A 22,706-nucleotide genomic window follows, 5' to 3' on the forward strand; every position below is an offset into this window, starting at 1 on the left:
GGTCATAATTATTGAAGGCTACTAGGTTGTGAAGTTAATAATAAATGAATAACAGAGAACCGCATCTGCACCATATTTAAAACCCAAATATGCCTTATTGTACATCAGACTCAAGACACATGGGACAAATTGCTATCAGGTTGACAAATAATACTTTATTTTTGCCCTACAGATATTTTATTAGCCATGGAGCCAGTGTAGGTATCGTGAACAGTGAAGGCGAAGTTCCTTCTGACCTTGCAGAAGAGCCAGCAATGAAAGATCTTCTTCTGGAACAAGTAAAGAAGCAAGGTAACCTAGGAGACCGGGTAGCTAGCAGAGGCCCTCACACTGCCCCTTACAGAACGGAATCCCTCTTCATTATCATGTGACAGGATAGGATTAAATCTGTCTGCACAGCATTAGTCATCCATTCCCGGTGCCATGGGTCCTCTTACTAACTGACACAAGCACAGGCCGAATGCCCAAGGATGAGCAACCCTTCCTTTCTGTGCTGTTCTAAAGCTATGTACCCATCCTGTAGTTAGGAGTGGCCTGAGGGAGACTGTGGACTGCTCTTTGTGTGTGTGTACACTCTATTATCTCTGCTGCACAGGATAGCTTGAAGAAAGGCTGGAATACAGTGTGGTCAAATCCATTTTGTGACTTTGTGTCCTTTCCCTTTGAGAACTCCAAGTGGTTCTGGGAAGTTACTTATTTAAACCTTTGAAAGGGTCTTTACTCATAGTAACTATGGAAACTATTCTGATTGTTTTTGTTTGTTTGTGATTTTAAGAGACGGTCTTCTTATTTCATAGCCCCACGTGCCCTAGAGCTCACTCTGGAGCCTGGACTGTCCTCAGACTTGCAGCAATCCTCCTGCCTCTGCCTCCCTATGTTGAGATTACAGGTGTGAGTCATCATACCTGGTTCTAGTGGTTTCTTGAGGTAAGAAACCTAATTTAGAAGAATATGTTCTGAAATTATGTATTTCTATTTTGTAGTTTTATAAGAAGCTCATTTCAGGGAATAGGGTAGGGCTCTCCTATTAGACACTTTAAAGTCATTCTGCTTTGTTTTACTACATGGCCTTGCCCAGGCTGTCCATGGACAACTGCCTCAAATCTTCTTTCTCCATACCAGTGTTACAGGCATGCACTAGCAGACCTGGCTTTTGAATTCTTTCAACTTACAGTAATTGAATAGCCACAGACAGACAGCAGGTCTTAGGATTCTCTTAAAACTATCATGAAATACTGGATGGAATCTGTAGGGGTTGGAGGTTTGGTGGGGCGTTCTTCTAAACAACCAAAGTTATATCCAAAGCTTTAGTCATACGCTAAGCTGCCTTAGGTGATAGGTATTCCAGGTTGTGATATTACTGAGACTCATATTTGGTTTTGTGTTTTATTGAATTAAAATTTTCATGCTAATTTTTTCTTCTTACGCCTCTCATTTTATCTCCTAAAATATGTTTTTTAAAATTTATTTATTTATTATGTATACAGTGTTCTGTCTGCATGTACATCTACAGGCCAGAAGAGGCCACCAGATCTCATTATAGATGGTTGTGAGGCACCATTTAGTTGCTAGGAATTGAACTCAGGACCTCTGGAAGAGCAGTTAGTGAGTGTTCTTAACCTCTGAGCCATATGTCCAGTCCCCCTAAAATAATTTTTTTAGAAAAATTTATTTAGAGCCATGGGTGGTGGCGCACACCTGTAATTCCAGCACTCAGGGAAGCAGAGGCAGGTGGATCTCTGTGAGTTCATGGACAGCCTGGTCTACAAAGTGAGTCCAGGACAGCCAAGGCTAACATAGAAAGACCCTGTCTCAAAAAACCAAAACAAAACTAAGAAAAGATTTATTTAGTTTATGAATATGGATGTTTTGTCTACATGTACATCTGCATACCAGAAGAGAGCATCAGATCCTAGTGTAGATGGTTGTGAGCTGCCATGTGGGTGCTGGGAGTTGAACTTAGTGCCTCTAGAAAAGCAGCCAATGCTCTTAACTGCTGAACCATCTCTCCAACCCCAGCTCATCTCCCAAAATGTTTTACAGTTTGCAAATTTAAGTACCTTTTACTTTGAGAACTAACTATTTTGATTCGACTCTTCCTTAAATGCTGTTTTGGAACAAGCGTTTATGTGTATGTTTCACTTGACAGCACAGGTAACTCTTACTGTGTCTAAGTAGGCTCCTCTTCACCCTATGCATTGCCACACAGACAGACGGTTCTTCAGCAGTTCGTGGTTTCTTACTTAAGAGCCAAGAAGGAGACTAAAAGCACAGATAAAGTCTGCTTACGAGTATACGACCTTTTGACTGGTCTATGTTCTATGTTTTGTATAATGAAGAATGTCCTCTTCCCCCACCCCCATTTTTCTTTCTTTTTTTGTTTTTCAAGACAGGGTTTCTCTGTGTAGTCTTGGCTGTCCTGGACTCGCTTTGTAGACCAGGCTGGCCTCAAACTCACAGCGATCTGCCTTCCTTTGCCTCCCGAGTACTGGGATTAAAGGCATGCGCCACCATGCCCGGCCCCACCCCTGTTTTTCAAGGCAAGAGTTTCTTTGTGTATCCCTGGCTCTGTAGACCAGGCTGGCCTCAAACACAGAGATCTGCCTGCCTCTACCTCCCTAGTGCTGGGATTAAAGGTGTGCGCCACCATGCCCAGCTAAGAATGCCCTTTCTTAGGGCCCTTCTTTACTGGCCTAGATATTGGAGAGTTGATGGTTAAATGGAAGAAGTCTTGGAGTATCTCCATACGATTGTAAGGGAAACAACGTCTACATTGCCCTGAAAGCAAACTATAGTGTTGGCTTCAGAGCACTTACTAACCTCTGGGTTGCTTCAGGTAAGTATATACAAGTGCACATGGAGATGAGTTTAGAAAGAGTTCACTTTTCTGTAGTTATCATGAAGTGAAATGAAGACTTTTGAATAGTAACCTTGTGATGTAACGAGTGGAAAAGAAAAGAGCCAAGAGCATCAAGGAGTTCTAATGGCAGCTCTGCCACTGATATGTTTCGGGCCATATGCAAAAGCACCCAGCCTTTCTGTGCTTGGTTCCTCATATGCCAAGTGAGGCTAGTAATAGATAATATAGTAACTGCACAGGCTTGTGGGAAACTAAGAACATATAACATGTTAAAGGACTTTGGCATTTATAGCTTCATAAAAATATTGTAAAGTTAAAAGCAGTATCTCATCTGATTTTTTTTTTTTTTGAGACAGGGTTTCTCTGTGTAGCCTTGGCTGTCTTGGACTCACTTTGTAGACCAGGCTGGCCTTGAACTCACAGCGATCCACCTGCCTCTGCCTCCCAAGTGCTGGGATTAAAGGCGTGCGCCACCACCACCTGGCTTCTCATCTGATTTTTATTTCTGTTGAAAACAATGTTAGGTGTGTGCCCTTCATGAATGTGCACCACCATAGTGTTTAGCCTGCCTTATTTAGCCTTGGTAATTTTATAATACAAATTGCATTGCTTTAAACTTGATGAGTTGAGTTAATGAGAAAACTTATTAATGGTAATATTTGTATGTTTGCTTTTGGTTTTTTGTTACTGTTGTTTTTGTTTTTTGAGACAGGGTTTCTCTGTGTAACCTTGACTGTCCTGGACTTGCTTTATAGACCAGGCTGGCCTCAAACTCACAGAGATCTGCCTGCCTCTGCCTCCCTCAGTGCTGGAATTACAGGTGTGCACCACTGCACCTCACATATCTGTTTGTTTTGATTCTAATGAAAACCTCCTGTCGGACTTTGGGGGAGCTTTAGTAACACTGCTCTCTGGTGTCTGGCTTCTGTAGGAGTTGATCTAGAGCAGTCAAGAAAGGAAGAGGAGCAACAGATGCTGCAGGATGCTCGGCAGTGGCTCAACAGCGGGAAGATAGAAGATGTGAGGCAGGCTCGCTCAGGGGCCACAGCCCTGCATGTCGCTGCTGCCAAGGGTTACTCTGAAGTCCTCAGGTATGGAGCTGGGTGTGCTGGGAGATAAGTTTTAAAAGCAGACGTTTTTAACTATGGTGTATTTTCTTGCTGGGTGTTTCCTCTTGCTCTGCCAAATGTCCTCATATTTTGCTAGTGTTCCTTCATGAGTGGTCTCCCTTCCTCTCTTACTGTCCTTCTTCCTCAGGGACATGATGTTAGAGGCGTAGAGGCACAGGAAGACCTCTTTCAGTTCTGTGACTTCTCATCAGCTCTCGTGAAACCTTCTCCTCTGACTATACAGACCTGTGACCCTTCTGGTTCTATGATTTAGACAATTTCTGGGCATACTAGGTCTTTTATAGATCTTAAGTATGCAATATCCAGCTTTCATAAGATAGCTAGGCTGTGTGTGTGTGTGTGTGTGTGTAGAAATGACTCCATGGGCAAAAACATCTCCTGCCAAACCTGATGGCCTACGTTCAATCCCCTACCTGGTAGAAAGAGAGAACTGATTTCTCCAGGTTATCGTCCTACCTCCGCTTGTATACAGTGGCACGTATGTACCCATATTCACCACCACCACACATGCATACCAAATAAATCAACCTAAAATGTAATTTTAAAAGCAAGAAAAGAGAATTAGATTCTACTATTTTACCTTTTTGCAGATCTGCTTTTCTTATATTCATGCTTTCTGTGGCTCTTGGTGATTAGTGTTGACAGGACCTTCAGCATACAGGGGATGCTGTATGTATAGTTGTTGCTAGACTCTCCCAGTGCTCACACGCTACCTATTATGGCCTTTCTAGTAGGTACTGCGGTGTGCAGGTGCTCTTTCTATACATGCCTAAACACGCTAGCCATATGCTGCTCAATTCTCGGAAGGATAACACAGTATGATTTGGACTTAGGAATCACATTTTTTCCTCTTGCATAACACGGATACAAGTTAAGCTGCAGCTTATTTGGTTAGCTAGAACCCTCTGTGGGTAATTTTAGAACTGGAGGTATGAGATTCTGCAGAAAACAGTCGTGTCCTATAAAGGTCACCTAGAAAGCTCATTGGTAAAGTAGTCCAAAGATATTTGAGTCCTCTTTTTGTATGTGAGCTCCTTCCTGAACTGGACATGCAAAGTATACCCTATAATAGATTGGTGTAGTTTGGCTAATTGGGTTGGGCTAATCGTAGGTACAAACTGATCTGTGTATTTCTCTTGTATGGTGTATGTCCTAGTTGCTTTCTGTTGCCGTGACAAACACCATGACTAAAGTAGTATAGGGGAGGAAAAGGCTCATTGGCTTATATACCCTGAAAGCAGCCCATCACTGAGGGAAGGCAAGGCAAGAACTCAAACGGGCGGAGGCAGGAGCCACGGAGGGCAGCTGCTCACTGACTTACTTCCTCTAGCTCGCTCAGCTACTCTGCCCACCTGCCTTAGAGATGGCACTGCCCACAGTGGGCATTAACAATTAAGAAACGGCTCCACAAACTAGAGAAATGATCCCTGAAAGTGTCTCACGCCGGTAGGATTTGCTGAAGGAGGCGGAGGCAGGAGGATCACAAGTTCCAGGCCAGCCTGGGCTACACATTTTCCTCTTCGGGCTCTGGCTTCGGTTCTGGCAAGATGGCTAAATGCACCAAGAAGGTCGGGATCGTCAGGAAATACAGGACCCGCTATGGTGCCTCCCTCCGGAAAATGGTGAAGAAAATTGAAATCAGCCAGCACGCCAAGTACACTTGCTCCTTCTGTGGCAAGACCAAGATGAAGAGATGAGCCATTGGCATCTGGCACTGTGGTTCCTGCATGAAAACAGTGGCCGGTGGGGCCTGGACCTACAACACCACTTCTGCCGTCATAGTGAAGTCCTCCATCAGAAGACTCAAGGATCTTAAAGACCAGTAGAAGCGCTACCGTTTGAGACTTGCCTAGCCTGCAATAAATGGGTTAGTTTACATAAAAAAAGAAAGACCCGGCTCCACAGACATGCTCACAGACCAGTCTGGTAGAGGCACTTCTTTATGAGCTTCTCCCTTCCTAGGTGACTTATGTTTGTGTCAAGACAACAAAACTAACCAGCAGCACGGCACAACACGGATCTGTGCAGGGAACGCCATGCGTAGAACCGTACAGAGAGGGTCAGTGAAAATCGCAAATGATGCTCAGTGTAGTAATATGAATTGCAAGCTGTCCCTTAGAGGGAAGAAGGACTCATAGGATGTCTAGAGGCTAGCCCGCACCTGAAGTGTTATTGGAGTGATAGCCTGTTTGGTGGACAACTATAAAATCAAGGCTGTAAATGTCCTTTTTGGGTCTCCTTCCAGACTTCTAATTCAGGCTGGCTATGAACTCAACGTTCAGGACCATGATGGCTGGACTCCTCTTCATGCTGCTGCGCACTGGGGAGTGAAAGAGGCTTGTTCCATCCTGGCAGAGGCACTCTGTGACATGGATATCCGGAACAAACTGGTTAGTGAGCCTGCACTTCTAAAAGGGCAGTGAGCTGAGGTGGCTGGGTGCCTAGCATGGGCTAACGTCCCTGCTCCGTATCCCCTGGCCGCGCTAGTGGCTGAGCTGTCCTTCACCTCCTTGGCCTGCTGCTTATTATCAGTGTAAAAGTACATTTAATGGCTAGGTAAAATAAAACTCCACCAAGCAGGTCATCTGGTTCTAAACAAAAAGAAATGAAGAAGATAATCCGCTCTTGACTACAAAGGAACTTTGAGAAACGCGAGGCCCCTGTCTATGGTGAGATATATACGGAGTCTTTTAACAGCTGAGCGCTCTGCACATAGGGCTCTGTAAGAACGCTCTGGAGTGGCCACGGTTGTTCAGTTTTAACTAAAAGCAGCATTACCAGCCTCACTTCCAACAACTTAGCACCCTGGGACTCCCGTCCCTGTGCCACTTGATTTTCTAGAATCCAGACACATGGCCTTGCCTTTCTCACATAATCCTGAATCTAGGTCTCATTCTTAGATTGCACAGACTATGTAGTTGTACTGATGATTCCTAAAGGAAATGGCCTGCTAGTCTTCCCTGCTCTTCCTCAAAGGGAAAGCGTTTCTATCAGTCTTCAGTGTGGGTATGCCCCAGACTTTCTTTTGAGGTTTGAAAGAGCACTTACTGCATTTATCATCACAATAATATTTTAGACCAGGAATTATCCCCTAGACTATTTGTCAAGACACCGTACACCTTAGAAATGGTGCAGTGATTTTTGTCACCACTGTTTTACAGAACTCTGTGTCTGAAGGATTTGCTGCTTCTTAAAATATCTCCTTTGTGACTCATGAAGGCATCTCTACATAGACTAGACAGATTAAGAAGGCAGCTATAGGCTGGACATCTCCAAGCCAAGTCTGAAATCTGAAATATTCATAATCTCAGACTTGTAAACACCGATTTGATGCTCCAAGTAGAAAATTCCAGACCACAAAATCACAAATTTATTTAAGGTATTATAAAAAATCATCATTGGGCTATATGTGCATAAATGAATTTTGTGTTTATACTTAAGTCCTAGTCTCAAGATGCCTCAATATATATGTATATATGTATATGTATGCATATATTCTAAGATCCAAAGTACTTCTAGTCCTAAGCATTTTGGATAAAGGAGATTCACTTTGAATCATAGGAATAAAAGTCAGTCAGTAGAGCTGGGTGTGGTAGCCCATACCTTTAATCCTAGTACTCAGGGAGCCAGAGACAGGTGGATCTCTGAGTTCAAGGTCAGCCTAGTCTACAAAGTGAATCCAGGACAGCCAAGGCTACACAGAGAAACCTTGTCTCAAATAAATAAATAAATAAATAAAAATACAAAACAAAAACAAGAACAAAAAAGTTAGTAAGTAGATAGTGAATAGTCCCTGATGAAGTCACACGATTGATGCTTCTCTTTTCTGTCTGTCATGGCGCCCTTTGTCCGGCTAGGGCCAGACACCATTTGATGTGGCTGATGAAGGTCTTGTGGAGCACTTGGAGATGCTTCAGAAGAAGCAAAATGTGGTAAGTTCGGTTGATGTTTTCAGAGCTGTCCTCACAGTTTATAGTCTACTCTGGCGTCTCAGTCACTTGCTTCAGTGTCATCTGTTCAGAGTTGAACTGCATGTATGTACATTTCACAGATGTTATCTGTTCCTTTCAGAGACCATCAACAGTATGCTTGAAAAAACCATGACTTAAAGGGCTACTTATCATAAAACAGCCTTCAGGCAGCTAAAAGTTGATTGCAGAGAAGAATGTATTTCTTTTGTTTGTTTGTTTCTTTCGAGATAGGGTTTGTCTCTTAGCCCTGGCTGTCCACGAACTCACTCTGTAGACCAGGCCGGCCTCAAACTCGGAGATCTGCCTGCCCCTGCCTCCCAAGTGTGCTGGGATCGGAAGTGTGTGCCACCACCGCCCAACTGTGTTTCTTTCTTAATGAGGTAATATATACTGCAGTTGTCACGTGGTATTGGACAGTACTCGGTTAGCAGTGATTCATAGTTGCTTCAGATCAATAAAATCCAGAATCCAGTCCTCTTCTCTTTCCTCCTTACGTTAAAACCTTTATTGGTTCCATCTGCTTTTCTGCTTGGTGCTCTGCAGAGGAGCCACATACATGAGTGGGAGCCACCCTCTGGTACCCAGGTAAAGAGTGACTAACTCAGATTTTCTGCCAGTGAGTAATTTTGACAGGGGAATAAAATTAGTGTAGGACAGGAAAAAGAAAAAAAAAACCCCACTGGCTTTCCTCTGTTTTCCTATAGTGCAGGGTATGGGGACTTGTGTTTAGGACTTAGGAGATAGAGTGGGCTTGGGTCGGAACTGTGTAGCTCGGTGATGTAACACATCAGTGTATCTAACAGGAAGAGCATTCGCCGTCATGTCTGGACTGTTGGTGTAGAATTCTCGTTACCGTAGACTCAGAAAGCTACATACATGAAGTTCAGACAGACAACTTATGGTTCATATGTTTCTTTGCTGAGCGTTCAGGATCATTTGAGTGGTAGGACAGTCCAAATGCTATTTGCTATTAGCTTCGTGTATTAGCAGCGGCAGCCTTTCTTAGGCTAGAGCTCCATTTTGCATAGTTAAGTTTTTGTGTTTGTCCTCTGAAGTAATTTTTAGACTTACATAAAAATTGCAAACACACATGCCCTTTAAAGAACATAATTGGGTTTTTGGCATAAATTACACCCTCCCCTCCACCCCTACACAACCATTTGGATTTGCCCCTAACCTCCGGGCTAGTCTGAACGTGCAGCTCTTCTTCCTGAGCCCCCTAGTGACCAGTATGACAGGCTTTCACCCAGGCCCAGCTTCACCACATGGCCTTACTGTACGAAGGGGGGACAGTGTTGGTCTTTGTCCTCTGCCTAACTTTGGGATCCAAGGACCTAAGTGCATTTTGTCTAGAGTATACATCTAAGTACCAGACCATTTCCCCCTAAGGGCTTATTTCCATATAGTGTCTGTCTTTGATTTCTTCAGAGTTATTGCCAACTTATTATTATGGTATGTGGATCATTAAGATTGCTTCCCAGGCCCCTTTTGGTTCTTTATCTCTTAGAAGCTAGGCTTTCTTTTTTCTTATTAAAGTTTGACTTAGGGTTTTGAAGGGACAGTTTCCTTGATTCTCTAGCACCATGGTTTCTCTTCTGCTTTGGATAAAGATTTTCCTGTGTTACTTTCTTCCAAGGAGAAGGTTGGTGCGCAGGGTGAGGATGCGTTTGTCTTTTTTTTTTAATTCCGCTATCCCTCTTTGTTCTTTCATCCTGGTTTTTTTTTCCCCCAGTATGATGGCACCATTTTGGCACTTCTCAATACTATTGATTTTTCACAAGTTATCAACTTTCCCCCTTTTCTCTCTATTTTCTGAATTTCCAGCTTCGAAGTGAAAAGGAGACACGGAATAAACTCATTGAATCAGACCTGAATAGCAAGTTTCAAAGTGGACTCTTCAAGAAGTAAGACACAAGCTTATTTGTATGTAAGGAATGAGATCTGCTTGATGCTCTGTGTGTGTGTGTGTGTGTGTGTGTGTGTGTGTGTGTGTGTGTGTGTGTGTGTGTTTGTGTGTGCTCCCACGCGCACGAGCACGCACATGCTCGCGCATGTGTGAGGGTATATGGGTATTACTTGAGAATTTTTATATTAAGATGATTCTGTGATTTCAGTCAAATGATCTCTAAAGGTGGAAATATTTGTGGATAAGAGGAGATAGTGCTGACATGGGGCACTGAGGATGAGTGAATGTGCTTCACAGCGGGAAACTGTATTGGCAGCACCTCTGCTAGCCTAGCCCGGCGGCTGTCAGTCCTGCCTGCTCCCCTTAGTAAACAGAGTGTTTCCTCGGCTCAGGGATTGCCTTTCTGTTCACCACTATCTCAGTGCCTAGCAAGGTTTGTGGGGTGTAATAAAACCCGGTGAAGATTTGTTTGGTGGTTTTTAAAAATACTGATCTGCTCCACTACTCCTTGTTGTTGATGGTGCTCTTATCTGTGTGTTGGACAGACAAGGTCTCCTTGAGTCACACCCTAAAGTCAGGAGTAAACTGTAGGTGGTTGAACAGCCAAGGATCCAAGGGAGCACACAGATGTTAGAAGGATTTTTATGTCTTTACTGTTGCTTATACACAGAGATTTAGAGATTTGTTCCCTTTATTATACCTGACTGTCAGTGAACTTACATGGTTTGCCATTTCTGAAATGCTTTCAAATTGTGTCTTTGATTTTAGCAAAGAAAAGATGCTTTATGAGGAAGAGGTCCCCAAGTCCCAAGAAACAGAGGAAGAAAACAAAGAATCCAGCAGCTCCAGCTCAGAGGAAGAGGAAGGCGAAGATGAAGTTTCCGAGTCAGAAACCGAGAAGGAGGCAGGTAAGGCCCTTCCTGTCTACTGCCTGTCAGAGCTGGGTCAGGCTTCACAGGCTTCCAGAAAGAGCTTGAGGTGCAGTTCCCAAGAGACTGGATTGCTGACGACAATATGCTTAGAAAAGCTGTGAGCTCACTTAAAATATACCTGCCGTTCTGATGGCAGTCATCCAGTAAGGAGCACAGAGGGACCTAGTTGTCCTGCCCTTCCACCGGCAGGTCAGCCATAGACTGGATTCCAAGAAGGCAGTAGACTGAGAGGCATGGGCCTTATCGAAACTTTGGGTTAAATATTTTCAACACAATGGTAAAAATTTGCATTTACTTATTATGTGATTCTGATTCTATAAACTGAATCCTAACTTTTTTCTTATTTTGTGAAGCTTCCTCAGTTCCTGAGTGAGGGAATTAATGAAAGAGCAAATCAGATTTACTTTTATTATTCATGTTAATAATATATACTTCAGACTGTCTCCCTGTTGCTCATATTACCTGGTACAGTGTAAATAACCGCTATTCCATACTTCTTAGGGATTGATAAAAATGTAAGGACACAGATCTGAAAAAGAAAAAAAAAACTATATATATTTAGCACAAATGCAAGGTCATGCTTTTTGCTTCCAGATGTTTTCAGTTCATGGTAAGGTGAAGGACTAAGGCTGTATCTCTGTTGTTTGGCTTTGCTGATAGTTTTTCTCAATCATGAGAGAAGACTGCCCTTCTTCGTGTCTTAATCTGAAGCTCGTTGTCTGTTGCCATAGGAAGTTAGAGGCCATCAGCTTTATAGGGAAGGCAGGCATCAGCTCAGTTTTCAGTAAAGGGGAATTGACTTTATATTCATGGAGCCTTGGATTTCCATTATTTTATTTTATTATTTTTATGTGTATGGGTGTTTTGCATGCATGTCTGTGCACCATGTGCATGCAGTACCCGTGGAGGCCAAAAGACAGCATCAGATTCCCAGGAACTGGAGTTGCAGATGGCTGTGAGTGCGATGTGGGAGCTGGAAATGGAACCCAGATTCTTTGCGAGAGCAACCAGTGTTTTTTTTTTTCTTCTGATATGGAAAATTAAAACAACTGGAGCCTGAATTAATTATCTTTCATATTGCAGTGAGGAGTACCTGAGATGAACTGTTTAAGGGGGTGGGTATTGATTTTGGCTCATGTTTCAGAGTCAGCTGGCTCCGTGTTTCAGGACTGTGGTTGAGCAGACTGTCATGGTATGGGATGGATGTAGTAGAGCCAAGCTGTGCAGATCATAGCAGCTTGGGGGTGGAGAGACAGAAGAGGGCCAGAAACAAGATATTCACAGTGACGTGCTCACCTCCTACCATCTCCTAAAGATGCTTCCAGATTATGAGTCTGTCATTGCGTATCCATCAGTGCAGTCAGAGCTCTTACGATCCAGTCGCCTCTCTTAGGGGCTGCGTCTTCAACACTTGAGCCTAAACCTGTGACAGTTACTCCTGTCAACTCGATGGGATCTACAGGCACTTTATAGACACATTTCTGGTCATGTCTGTGAAAGACTTTCTAGGTTAGATTATAATTGAGATGGGAAGATGCACAATAAATTTGGGTGGCGTTGTTCTGTAGGTAGGGTTCCCAGACTACATAAAAAAGAGAAGCATAGCTGAGCACAAGCATTTGACTGTGGCCGTGATGTGGCTGGCCACTTCTGCTCCTGAAACTATACCTTTCCTTCCTGTGACTGTGCATTCTAAACCTGAAAGCCACAACGCCTTCCTTAAGTTGCTTTTGTCAGGTCTTTTGTTCTTTCTGAGGCAAGTACCTAGTAGTATTCTGTATTTTCCTACTCTGCTTTTTTTTTTTTAAACTCTATAGCATGATGCACTTATTTCTGATTTGGTCGTTATCAGCTTTTCTGAGAACACTGAATTTATTACTATACTCCAGGTTTCAGCATATGACTGTTGGCTCTATTTTTTAACAATTAAATTTTATTATACAACCCAGCTAGCTTACACAAGAGGGAAAAAAGAGTACACTTTCCGGTATCCGTTCCACGGGACGGGTCCCTAGGTGTCTCTGGTCTGCACCCTGGTCCAGCCTGTTCGCTGATCCTTTTTCCAATCCATGTGTGCTCAAGCTTGGTCTGAACCTGCTGCTCCTCTCTGTCCTCTCCGCCTGCCTGTCTCTCATGTGCAAGGGCCTTCTCCTTCTCCCATTGAGGGTCAAAAAAACAAAACAAAACAAAACAAAAACAAAAACAAAAAAACAGAAAAACAATAGTCCAGGTGGAGTCCCCAGGGCCACTTCCTGAATTCCAGGCCCAGGATGGCTGCACCCAGTCTATCTCAAGGTTCATCTCAGGGAGTATCCGTGGTTTGTCCAAGGGCAAAGCCCGCCAAGATTGCTTTCACCTGTGACAAAGCTTACAGTCCTTCCCACATACGACAGCTACTCACATTCACTAAGTGGTTTTGTTGACTGTAGCTGTAGGGAAATAGAAAGCATTACAGGATCAAATACATGCCATGTGAGGGAGGTAAGTGCAGTTTGGTATTCACTAGGAGGTAAGATTATGACTCATTCTAAAAATTACAATACAACTTTATATCTCTATACTGCTTTTTAACTTTGCAATACACTTAAACAATTTCATTTAATCCCCATGACCATACTTCGGGGGCATAAATCATTATCACCCCTGTTTTAGAATGAGATGTCAACATTTTACAGTGTTAGGTGAAGGCTAAACACACATATAAGCATAATAATTTATTTAAAAAACCGTAGAAAAGTGTAGAGTTCCCAAAGATCGTAGCAAAAGGAAATATAAGAAAGAACCTCAGGGCATTCTCTCTTTTGAAATTGAGGTGATGCTAATGAAGGAAACAAAGACATATAACCAAGAGGTTGAGGAGAACCAGGACATGTATTTCTGCCTCAGAGAAGCCAGCAGTGGTGAGCAGTAATGAGAGGGGCACGCGGTGACGATCCAGCAGTTAGGAAATCACGGTAATCCTAGAGAGCAGTGTCAGTAGCTGGGTGTGGGCAGAAGCCAGATGGTTCCAGCAGACACCCCTACTCACGTCTGTGGTTCTTTGCCAACTGAAATTTCACTCAAGTCTCAGCGCTCCACTCAGATCAACTTCTGTCACTTTGCCATGTAGATACACCCCCCACCCCACCGTTGAGTTATTTGTTTGAAGCTCTTTTATATTGTTTTCTCATGCTACTTAGTATTTGAAGTAGTTTGTTTGTTTATCATCCCTTCTGATGTCCCCATGGACAAGCTTTGGATGCATTTGAACATTCCTATGTGTCTTCTCTATCTTTCTGTGTGCCATATGGCCTTCTCTGTGTGGGTGTTCATGAAATATGCTGGGAGGATGCACTAAGTCTTTCCTGATATTGCTTATTACGTGACTGGACATTGAACAAATATCTGTTGAATGCATCTTCCCATTTTTAAATATTCATAGATAAATGTTAATTTTCATGTACCTTAATAATTAATATATTTAAAATATAAATTGTATTTTGAGGAGAATATAAGCATTTTTATTATAAATTTTACTTTTTCTTTTCTTCTTTTTAGTCTGGCTTTAATACTTTTTATATCAATTCCCTATTGCTTAATAATAAACCATCTCCAAACTTAATGCCTTAAAACAGTAACTCTTGAGCTACTGAGCTAGGGTGTGGCTCAGTTGGCAGAGTTGGCAGAGTGCTTGCCTAGCTCATACAAGGCCCTGAGTTAGATCACCAGCACTACATAAAACCTGGACTGCTGACACCTACCTGGAATTCTAGCCATTGGAAGGTAAAATCAGAATCAGGAGTTCAAGGTCACCCTCAACCACATAGCCAGTTTGATGTGAAACTGAGCTCCATAATACTCTGTCTCAGGGGGAAAAGAAAGACTCGTTATGTGAACTATTCTATGGCTTGGTGATTGGAAAGGGCTCTGCTGGATAGCTTGTCTTGCTCTTGGTGATGGTGTGCTTATTCATGTTTGTGCCTTCATCTAGTAAAGCATATGGAGGGAGAGTTGGTCTTAGATGACATTGCTCATGTTTCTGGTAGTTGGCTGTGATGTCCAAGGGCGAGTGATCTCCTCTCACCAAGCAGGCCTGCCCTATTTCTTCATGTGGCAGCTGGATTCTGGAATTAGTTACAGAGGGCAAAGCTGAGTGTCTCAATTGCTGATGTTTCAGAGGCCATTGCTTAGTCACTTGGCAAGTCCAGAGCTGGTGTGAAGAAGACACTGTATGAGGCTATGGGTTCAGGGAGACATGCTGCACCAGGAGCCAGGACTGTAACAATCGATTTCATTTTAATAAGGCTTAGATATATTTAGTACTTAAAGAATGCCTTGATCATTATAATAACTACCACCAAATAATAGCATTAAAACATAAAGAAGTTTACTATAGCCAATGAACTCTGAAGTTTTAAAATGCTATTTCTAATCTTCATAAAAATTCTATTAAGGTGAAGATTAAAATCTCTGACTAATTAGAAAATAGAGGTTTAAGCATGACCTGTAACTAAGTATCACACAGTTAGGTGTAGCTTATAATTACTACAGGATCATGTAGTTTACTCTGGATCTGTTTTCAGAGTATAAACATCAGAATCAAGCCACTAGGTACAGACGCTGTGTTAGTTATTAATTGATATACGGCGAGATTGATGGCCCTGCTGGGTTGGACCACGCCTAGTGTTCTGAGTCCATTTACTAAAGTTCTGCAACTTAATCAACAACAATGTATTCTGAGGTCCTTTCTACTCTTAGGCCCTATTGTAACACGAGAATTACTCACTACTCAAATGAGGCTAGTCAGTTACTAACCAGCGGGTGTGTGAGTGTGATCACTGAGATGTGATTCCTCCTCCACCTGTCCATCAGGCTGTCTTTCAGCTTTCTCTGGAGCTTTTTGGGGAACCCCAACTGTAGCAGCTTTCTTATTTTCTTCCTCAGAGGCTCTGCCCTTCTTTAAAATCTATAGTACCTGCTGATCTGAATCAACTGTATGATCTTGTGTTTTCATTATAATGTGCCTTTTTAAAAAAACATAATTACCTAGACAGCAAAGTCTATCTTATACATTTTCTGTTTTAATTTCCTGGTCAACTTCTCCACAAAACTGAACAGATTTTTTTTATAGTGATGAATTTTAGAGACAGTTCTTATTGGAAGTAGGATTCTACCAAGATAAGGATAGCCTTGCTTTTTTTTTTTTTCTCTCTCTCTCTACTCTCAGTTGCTAGAGTTTGTCCTCGTGTGAGTCCAGACGTTCATTCCATGGTCCTAATAACCTGTTTTGATAATGGCAAAGCTCTTTTTCCTAGTAGAAAAGAATTTATACACACTAAGATTTTCATATTTATACTTGTTGCTTCTCTTGTCTTAAATAACAGATAAAAAGCCAGAAGCTGCTGTCAACCATTCCAACTCTGAAAGCAGGAGTCGTGTCATGGAGCAGATCCCAGCCCCGGCTCAGAGCACCTTCACTGCCTCTTCCGCCAGGAGAGTGAGTACTTGGGGGTTGATCTGAGGTCAGAGTTCACTCTACCGCAGTAGCACACTCAAAGGCCTCAACGACGCATTCTTGCAAAACAGTCAGAGTACCTGCTTGCCTGTGTTAGCTCTTACACCAGAGTACCATAAACGGTGACTTAAAACTGTGCTTCTCCCAGTTCCGAGGGCTGGAGAGTTCCCAGAACAATCTGCTAGCCATTTTAGTTGCTCATAAGGGCTGTCTTCCTGGCTTAATGATGCCCTCTTCTTGTATCTTAGCGTGTAGAGAGGGCACTGATGTTTCCTGGTGAGAAGGGCAGCAGCCCTACCCTGGTGGCCTCATTATACGCTTGTCCCTTCCTCAGAGGCCCAGTCTCCTGATGCAGTCGTGATGGGTAAGGCTACAATATGAATTTTGGAGGGACACAAAAATTCTGTCCATAACATTGGCCCCCCATGTCCTTGGGAAAATAATACCAAACAAATATGGCTATAAATGTGTACAGCAACAGGATGAGAGTACCCTGAGACCAAAAAGATCCTGTCTTTCACCTGTTTTCTTCATATTGAAAATGAAGATAACTGTATACAAAGTAGACTGGATGGGAAGACATGTAGCATCCAGAATTGTTTCGATGACATTTTTTTTTTTACTTCTTGTGAAAACTTCTTGTGTTGCCCTATGTGATGGGCAAGGGTGGGAGAAGAAGGACTTGTCTAAATGGCAGACGCTCCTGCAACAGTTTTATGTAGGTCTAGGCTTCTGGCAGAGTCAGAGTTGGTCTGAGGCATTTGGAATGGGCAGTTAGGAAAAACTCCCTGGCCTTAGAGAGGTTTTTTGTTTTGTTTTTGTGAGACAAGGTTTCTCTGTGCAGCCTTGACAGTCCTAAAACTCACTCTGTAGACCAGGCTGGCCTTAAACTCAGAGATTCGGCTGCCTCTGCCTAAAGACGTGCATTGCCACTGCCCGGCACCTTAGAGGTTTTTAACTGGCCACCTTAGTGGAAATGAAGCAAAGCCCAGCCAGACCTTACCTATTTTTAGAAGCATCATTCATCGCTGTGAGTCATTAGGCCGTAGACAGTGCCGTCCTTGCTCACTATCTAGCCATTTACTTGCACTTCAAATGCTGGCACTGCTGTACTTCCTACTTTTTATAAAAGAACAATATCAACTTAAACACAATGCATGCATAGAAAGAATAATTATTCTTTTTATGTTACTTAATACAGTGAATTATTACAGTAACAGTTTTCTTTAATCAGCCAGTTTCCCAATGACTGACACAGAAAGAAGCTCTACGCTGGGCAGATTCTGAGCTATTCTAATCCTAGTACCTTTAAAACCCACACAAAAGCCAATCAGTTGCCAATCCGATGGCTCCCAGGGTGGCTTCTGCTCCCTCAGGATGTCCTCACCGTCGCATGCATGTCGCCACCTTGCATCACAGCAGCCCTTTCTCTCTGGCTTCCTGTTCTCCTGCTGCATCTTCGCAGCTCCTCTCTCTTCTCGAACCCAAGCCTGCGCACCTAAACACTGATTCCTTCTCCTCTACCCAGTCATAGGCTTCAGCATGTTTATTTAGCCAGTCCGGGATGATTGTGGAACATGCCTTATCATCGTATAGTAGACAGCTCAGCATCTCAAGGCACTGAAATGAGTGTTTGAAAACACAATTGGACCTTCCTCCAACACACATGTACTTCTGCTGTTTTGCTAAAATAATTCTGGGAAAGGAGGAAGGATTCCCATTAGAATCATGATGGCTTATAAAAAGGAAGAGACTCAAAAATGTGTATATCCAGATGATTGATGACAAGAGAAAACCTAAGCGGAAGGTGGATGGGGATGAATGGCCTTTACTCTGCTAACCAGCAACGGTGACCTGGTTTTGGAAGAAAAACCCAGGACTTTAAAAAATAAATAAATAAATAAATAAATAAATAAAGATCCGTAGACCCGAGGAAAGGGACTGTTTCCTGGCATCCGAAAGACCAGTTATACCCTAGAGACCCTAGTCTGGTTTCTGGCTAGCCTATGATGTTTCCCTGATTTATCTGTTTTTGGTTTTGCAGTACTTGGGATTGAACTTGGTATGTATATGTCTTGTATGTGCTAAGCAAGCACCATATCTCCAGCCAGTTTCCCTGCATTGACCAAGAAGTTTTTTGTTTTTTGATGCTGATGCTAGAACTTAGGGTCTTGAACATGCTAGACAAACATAGTACCACTGAGCTGCATCTTGCTGGAAACTTTTCCTTTTCTGTGGTTTTGAGATGGGGTTATATAGCTGAGTCTGTCCTTGATGTACCTACCTTCACCTTCTAAAGCTGAAGCTATAGGCATGTGTCACCATGCCAAACTGAAGCTTCCTTTTTGATACTATAAATCCTTTTTTTTTTTTTCCCCGAAACAGAGTTTCTCTGTGCAATAGCCCTGACTGTCCTGGACTTGCTTTGTAGACCAGGCTGGCTTCGAACTCAGAGATCCACCTGCCTTTGCCGCCTGAGTGATGGCATTAAAGGTGTGCACCGCCTCGCCTGGCTGATACTAGAAATCCTTAATGAAATTGTGGCAATGGTGAGCTTCTACTCTCTTTGAAAGGTGTTCTGTCTAGGCAGAGTAAGAAAGATGGCGACCTTCTCAGCCCTAAGCATTTTACCTTTTATATTTTCTTGTTCAATAAAATTGTCAAACTCTTTGAAATTGTTGCTTAATATCAAAATTAGAATTTTGTGGAATTGCCATTAGTATTAACTTAAAATTAACTCACACATGAGAGACCTTGAAATACTCAGCCCTAAGTGGGATTGTTTCCCTCACATCCCCCTCCCCGCCCCCCAGGACTCAGGGAACCTTGTGGGAGAGGAGGCAGAAAGAGTGTAAGGAGCCAGCAGGGAAGGGGTGGAGGGCACCAAGGACACAAGGTTCTTTTAAATCTATATCATCAAAGCTCATACGAACTCTCAGAGACCGAGGCAGCGTGCACAGGCCTTACACTGGTCTGAGTCAGGTCTTTTGTGGATATTATGCCAGTTTAGTGTTTTTATGGGCCTTCTGAGTGTGCAAACTAGTGGGTCTCTGTTTCCTGTGCCTACTCTTGGGTCTTCTCCTTGTGTTCGTGTTGTCCAATCCTGATATGTTAGTTTTGTTTTATTATATTATACTTTATTATTATCCCTTAGGAGCTTATTTGTTTACTAATGAGATAAAAAGGGAGGGATCCAGAAGGCAGGGGAGGCCAAGAGGAGCTTTGAGTAGATAAAAGGGAAACTTTAATCATGTTATATTATGTAAGGAAAAAGTCTGTTTTCAATAAGAGGAAACAATTAGCTCATCATGTGAAAGAGCACTGCCTTCGTATATATTTATGCATTAGCTCATCCTTTTTTTTTTTTCTGACTATATTAGAGGGAAGAATTGAGCTCATTACCACAGTACAGATAAAGCACATTGAGACATAGAGAAGAAAAGTAGTTTATTTTCAGGTACCCAGAAGTAAAGAGAAAATGAATCCCCAGAATGCGGTTTCCTGGTGCTCAGGGACATGCTGGGTCACAAGGACATCAAAGGGCTTCCTTTCTCAGAGCAGGTCTGTGGGCAGCAGCACTAAGAATTGGAGTTCACTGCTGGCTTCTGAAGAAACGCAGCTAGCACCTGCCAAGTGAGTGGGCACAGGGCCGCAAGCCTGCCAGGGGCTTGTTCCAGTGCATCCCAGGCGGCTCCTCCGAGCTTCATCAGGTGGGGAAAGCAAGCAGGGCAATGCAGAATAGATTCCCAGCACTGTCTTCCCTTCCTTTTTCTTCCCTGATAGTTGTCCAGTCTTTTCAACAAGACAGAAGAGCCCAAGGACGAATCTCCTTCTTCGTGGAGACTGGGACTCAGGAAAACTGGTAGTCACAACATGTTGAGTGAAGTGGCCAATTCCAGGGATGCTGTTAGGGACCGAGGTTCTTCCATCTACCGTTCCTCATCAAGCCCTCGGATCTCTGCTTTGCTGGATGGCAAGGATAAGGTGCATTGGGGGAGGGGAGGGTGCATGCAGGGGATTCCAAGGCAGTGTGCTCTGAAAACCAGTGGTGACTACAGGTGGAAGTTTTTGCTAGTCACTGAGTTGACTGTAGAAGTACAGACTATGAAGATGTTTCTGAAATGGAGAACAAAAGTAATTCCTCCTTACAAAAGGATAAGGGGCTTTTGGTGTAAGGCATTTGGTGTCTTTAAAAATGAGTTGGCCTTGCCACTTTAATAGTTTCATCAGGTGATTATTTATTTGCTAGCATTTTCTTGGCCAAAAAAAAAAAAAAAAAAAAAAAAAAAAAAGAAAGAAAGAAAAGAAAAGAAAAGAAAAGAAAGAAAGAAAGAAAGAAAGAAATCCTTAAAAACAGCTTTTTCTGGGGGCTGGAGAGATGGCTCAACAGTTAAGAGCACTGTCTGCTTTTCCAGAGGTCCTAAGTTCAATTCCCAGCAACCACAAGGTCTATATTGAGATCTGATGCCCTCTTCCGGCCTGCAGGTGTACATGCAGAGAGAGCATTCATCACACACAGGAAAATAGGTTTTCCTTTTGGCTTTTCCTATGTTCATTCTTTCATACTTTCTAATCTAGAGCAAAACAATGACTCAGAGAAAGTTGAACATGGCCCAAATGGTCCTTCTGACTGAGTACCAGGAAACTTACTGTTTGGGTGCTTAGAAGCAAAGTTGAACTTTGACCTTGAATGCAGCTGGACACATTAGCACTTAGTGGTTGGTTGATTGGCTGGTTGTTAAAAAATACAGGTTGGCCTGGAGCTTGCTGTATAGCATCAGCCTTCCAAGAGCTGGAATTCCAGCTGTATACTGCCATACCCTGCCTAGTAGAGTGTTTTAACCTATTTCTCAATTATAGAAATATATGATTAGGCTGACTTCACAAACAGTTCACCATTCTATTCATCAAAGGAGAATTTGGTTCTAGGTTTACTGCGCTCAGTTAGCGTTCTTCTCCAGGGTCTTCCTTGTTATCATAGCCCTCTTACTGTCTTGCTTTTCTGGAGGTAACTTGAAGGGATGAGGGCTAGCACGTGGGTGAGGTGTATCTGTTGTATGTGTCCCCAAAGAAGTTGCATTTCAAGGAAAAATAGCTGGAGACTGAATGTGACTGTTGTATGCAGGGCGCTGTGTGGAGCTGCTTGTGGCTTCTCAGGCCCCTTCTCACTCCCCTCAGAGCTGCTCTCTGTGTACGCTGTGCTGTTTCCTACACTGGAGCGCTCTGACTTTCCTCTTGAGAATTATTTCCCTCCGTTGTAGGATTTTGATGAAGGAAAAGTAGAAATAAACTTTTGAAAGCTAACCTTTCGTAATACCACTTGAGATAGAATTAAGGATGACTCCAGACATGATAATGTGTAACTCCCATAAGTCCCACTCCCCACCCCCACGCCCTTGCCCTCCACCTGAGAGTTAAGGCAAATCTTAGTGTTGCAGCTTTGGCTGGCCCTGAACTTAATTAAATCTTCCTGTTTATATGCCCCATGGGCTGGGATTACACGAGTGCCACTATGCCTAGCAGAGTCCTGCTTTTTTACCAAAAATGTTTTATGCTATGTCAGTGTTCAACCTTTATCTCGTTTTACATGCTTTTGTTTTATAGGAAAGAGAAAACAAAAGCTATTTTAGTACGCTAGCACCCCGGCGGCTCAGCAGCACAAGTGACATTGAAGAGAAGGAGAACAGGTAATCACAGCACATGCCAGAAGGTGGTGTCTTTCAGCGCCTCGGGGCTCGGGGATCTGGCTGTTCTTATTCTGCTTTCCCCACAGGTGTTTTCAGTGTGTTATGGATTGCTTGTCCTTCCACTCAGAATACCTCCCAACCTCTCTCTCTCTCTCTCTCTCTCTCTCTCTCTCTCTCTCTCTCTCTCTCTCTCTCTCTCTCTCTCTAGTCCTTCACCCTTTAAATTGTAACTCCGGTTTAGAAATCACTGTCTGTAGGCCCCTGACCCTTCCGAGTATGCGTTTTAGTACCCCTGCAAGCTCTGTAAAGGCAACCCATGTCTGTTTTTGTTTCTCAAGCCACTCTGCCATGCCTAGCATACTGCATACCACATATTAAACAAAACATTGAATAGATTGTTTTCTTGAAATGGTCAGCTTCTAATTTGTAAGGAAGTAAAAATCTAATGCCTTCTTCATCAACTCAAATGAATAATGGAGATTTTAAAATATTGTTACATTTCAAGGCATACCCAAACTAGACCCTCTTTTTCTGAAGGCATGCTATGCTACTCCAGCAGGCACCACCTGGAAGCCTGTTGGAACTGCACTTCAGGCTGCGGCTCAGAGCTGCTGAACCACAATCTGAACTTTAGCAGAATTTCCTCAGTGATTCAAATAGACATTAAAGCTCAAGAGGGATTGCACTGAGCCTACAGCCTCTACAGCAAAGACCCCAAGTCTTGTG

At 43.0% G+C, this 22,706-nt stretch overlaps 1 protein-coding gene and 1 pseudogene across 7 annotated transcripts in view; both read left to right on the top strand.

Moving 5' to 3' along the window:
* Nucleotides 1-22,706, top strand: part of PPP1R12B (protein phosphatase 1 regulatory subunit 12B) — a 202,105-nt gene that overhangs the window by 54,466 nt on the left and 124,933 nt on the right. For all 6 annotated transcript variants that reach the window (XM_084796175.1, XM_084796176.1, XM_084796179.1 and 3 more), the window contains exons 3-11: nt 173-291; nt 3,792-3,951; nt 6,236-6,380; nt 7,848-7,922; nt 9,786-9,865; nt 10,636-10,775; nt 16,163-16,275; nt 20,077-20,277; nt 21,898-21,980. In XM_084796175.1, the coding sequence (XP_084652301.1) occupies nt 173-291; nt 3,792-3,951; nt 6,236-6,380; nt 7,848-7,922; nt 9,786-9,865; nt 10,636-10,775; nt 16,163-16,275; nt 20,077-20,277; nt 21,898-21,980 (1,116 nt within the window). The remainder of the gene's footprint in view (nt 1-172; nt 292-3,791; nt 3,952-6,235; nt 6,381-7,847; nt 7,923-9,785; nt 9,866-10,635; nt 10,776-16,162; nt 16,276-20,076; nt 20,278-21,897; nt 21,981-22,706) is intronic.
* On the top strand, nt 5,259-6,198 carry LOC311591724 (large ribosomal subunit protein eL43-like; annotated as a pseudogene). The gene has a single exon. The product of its transcript is annotated as a large ribosomal subunit protein eL43-like (transcript).

Source organism: Acomys minous, assembly GCF_964271855.1.
Source record: "Acomys minous genome assembly, chromosome: 1".
Taxonomy (NCBI): Eukaryota; Metazoa; Chordata; class Mammalia; order Rodentia; family Muridae; genus Acomys; species Acomys minous.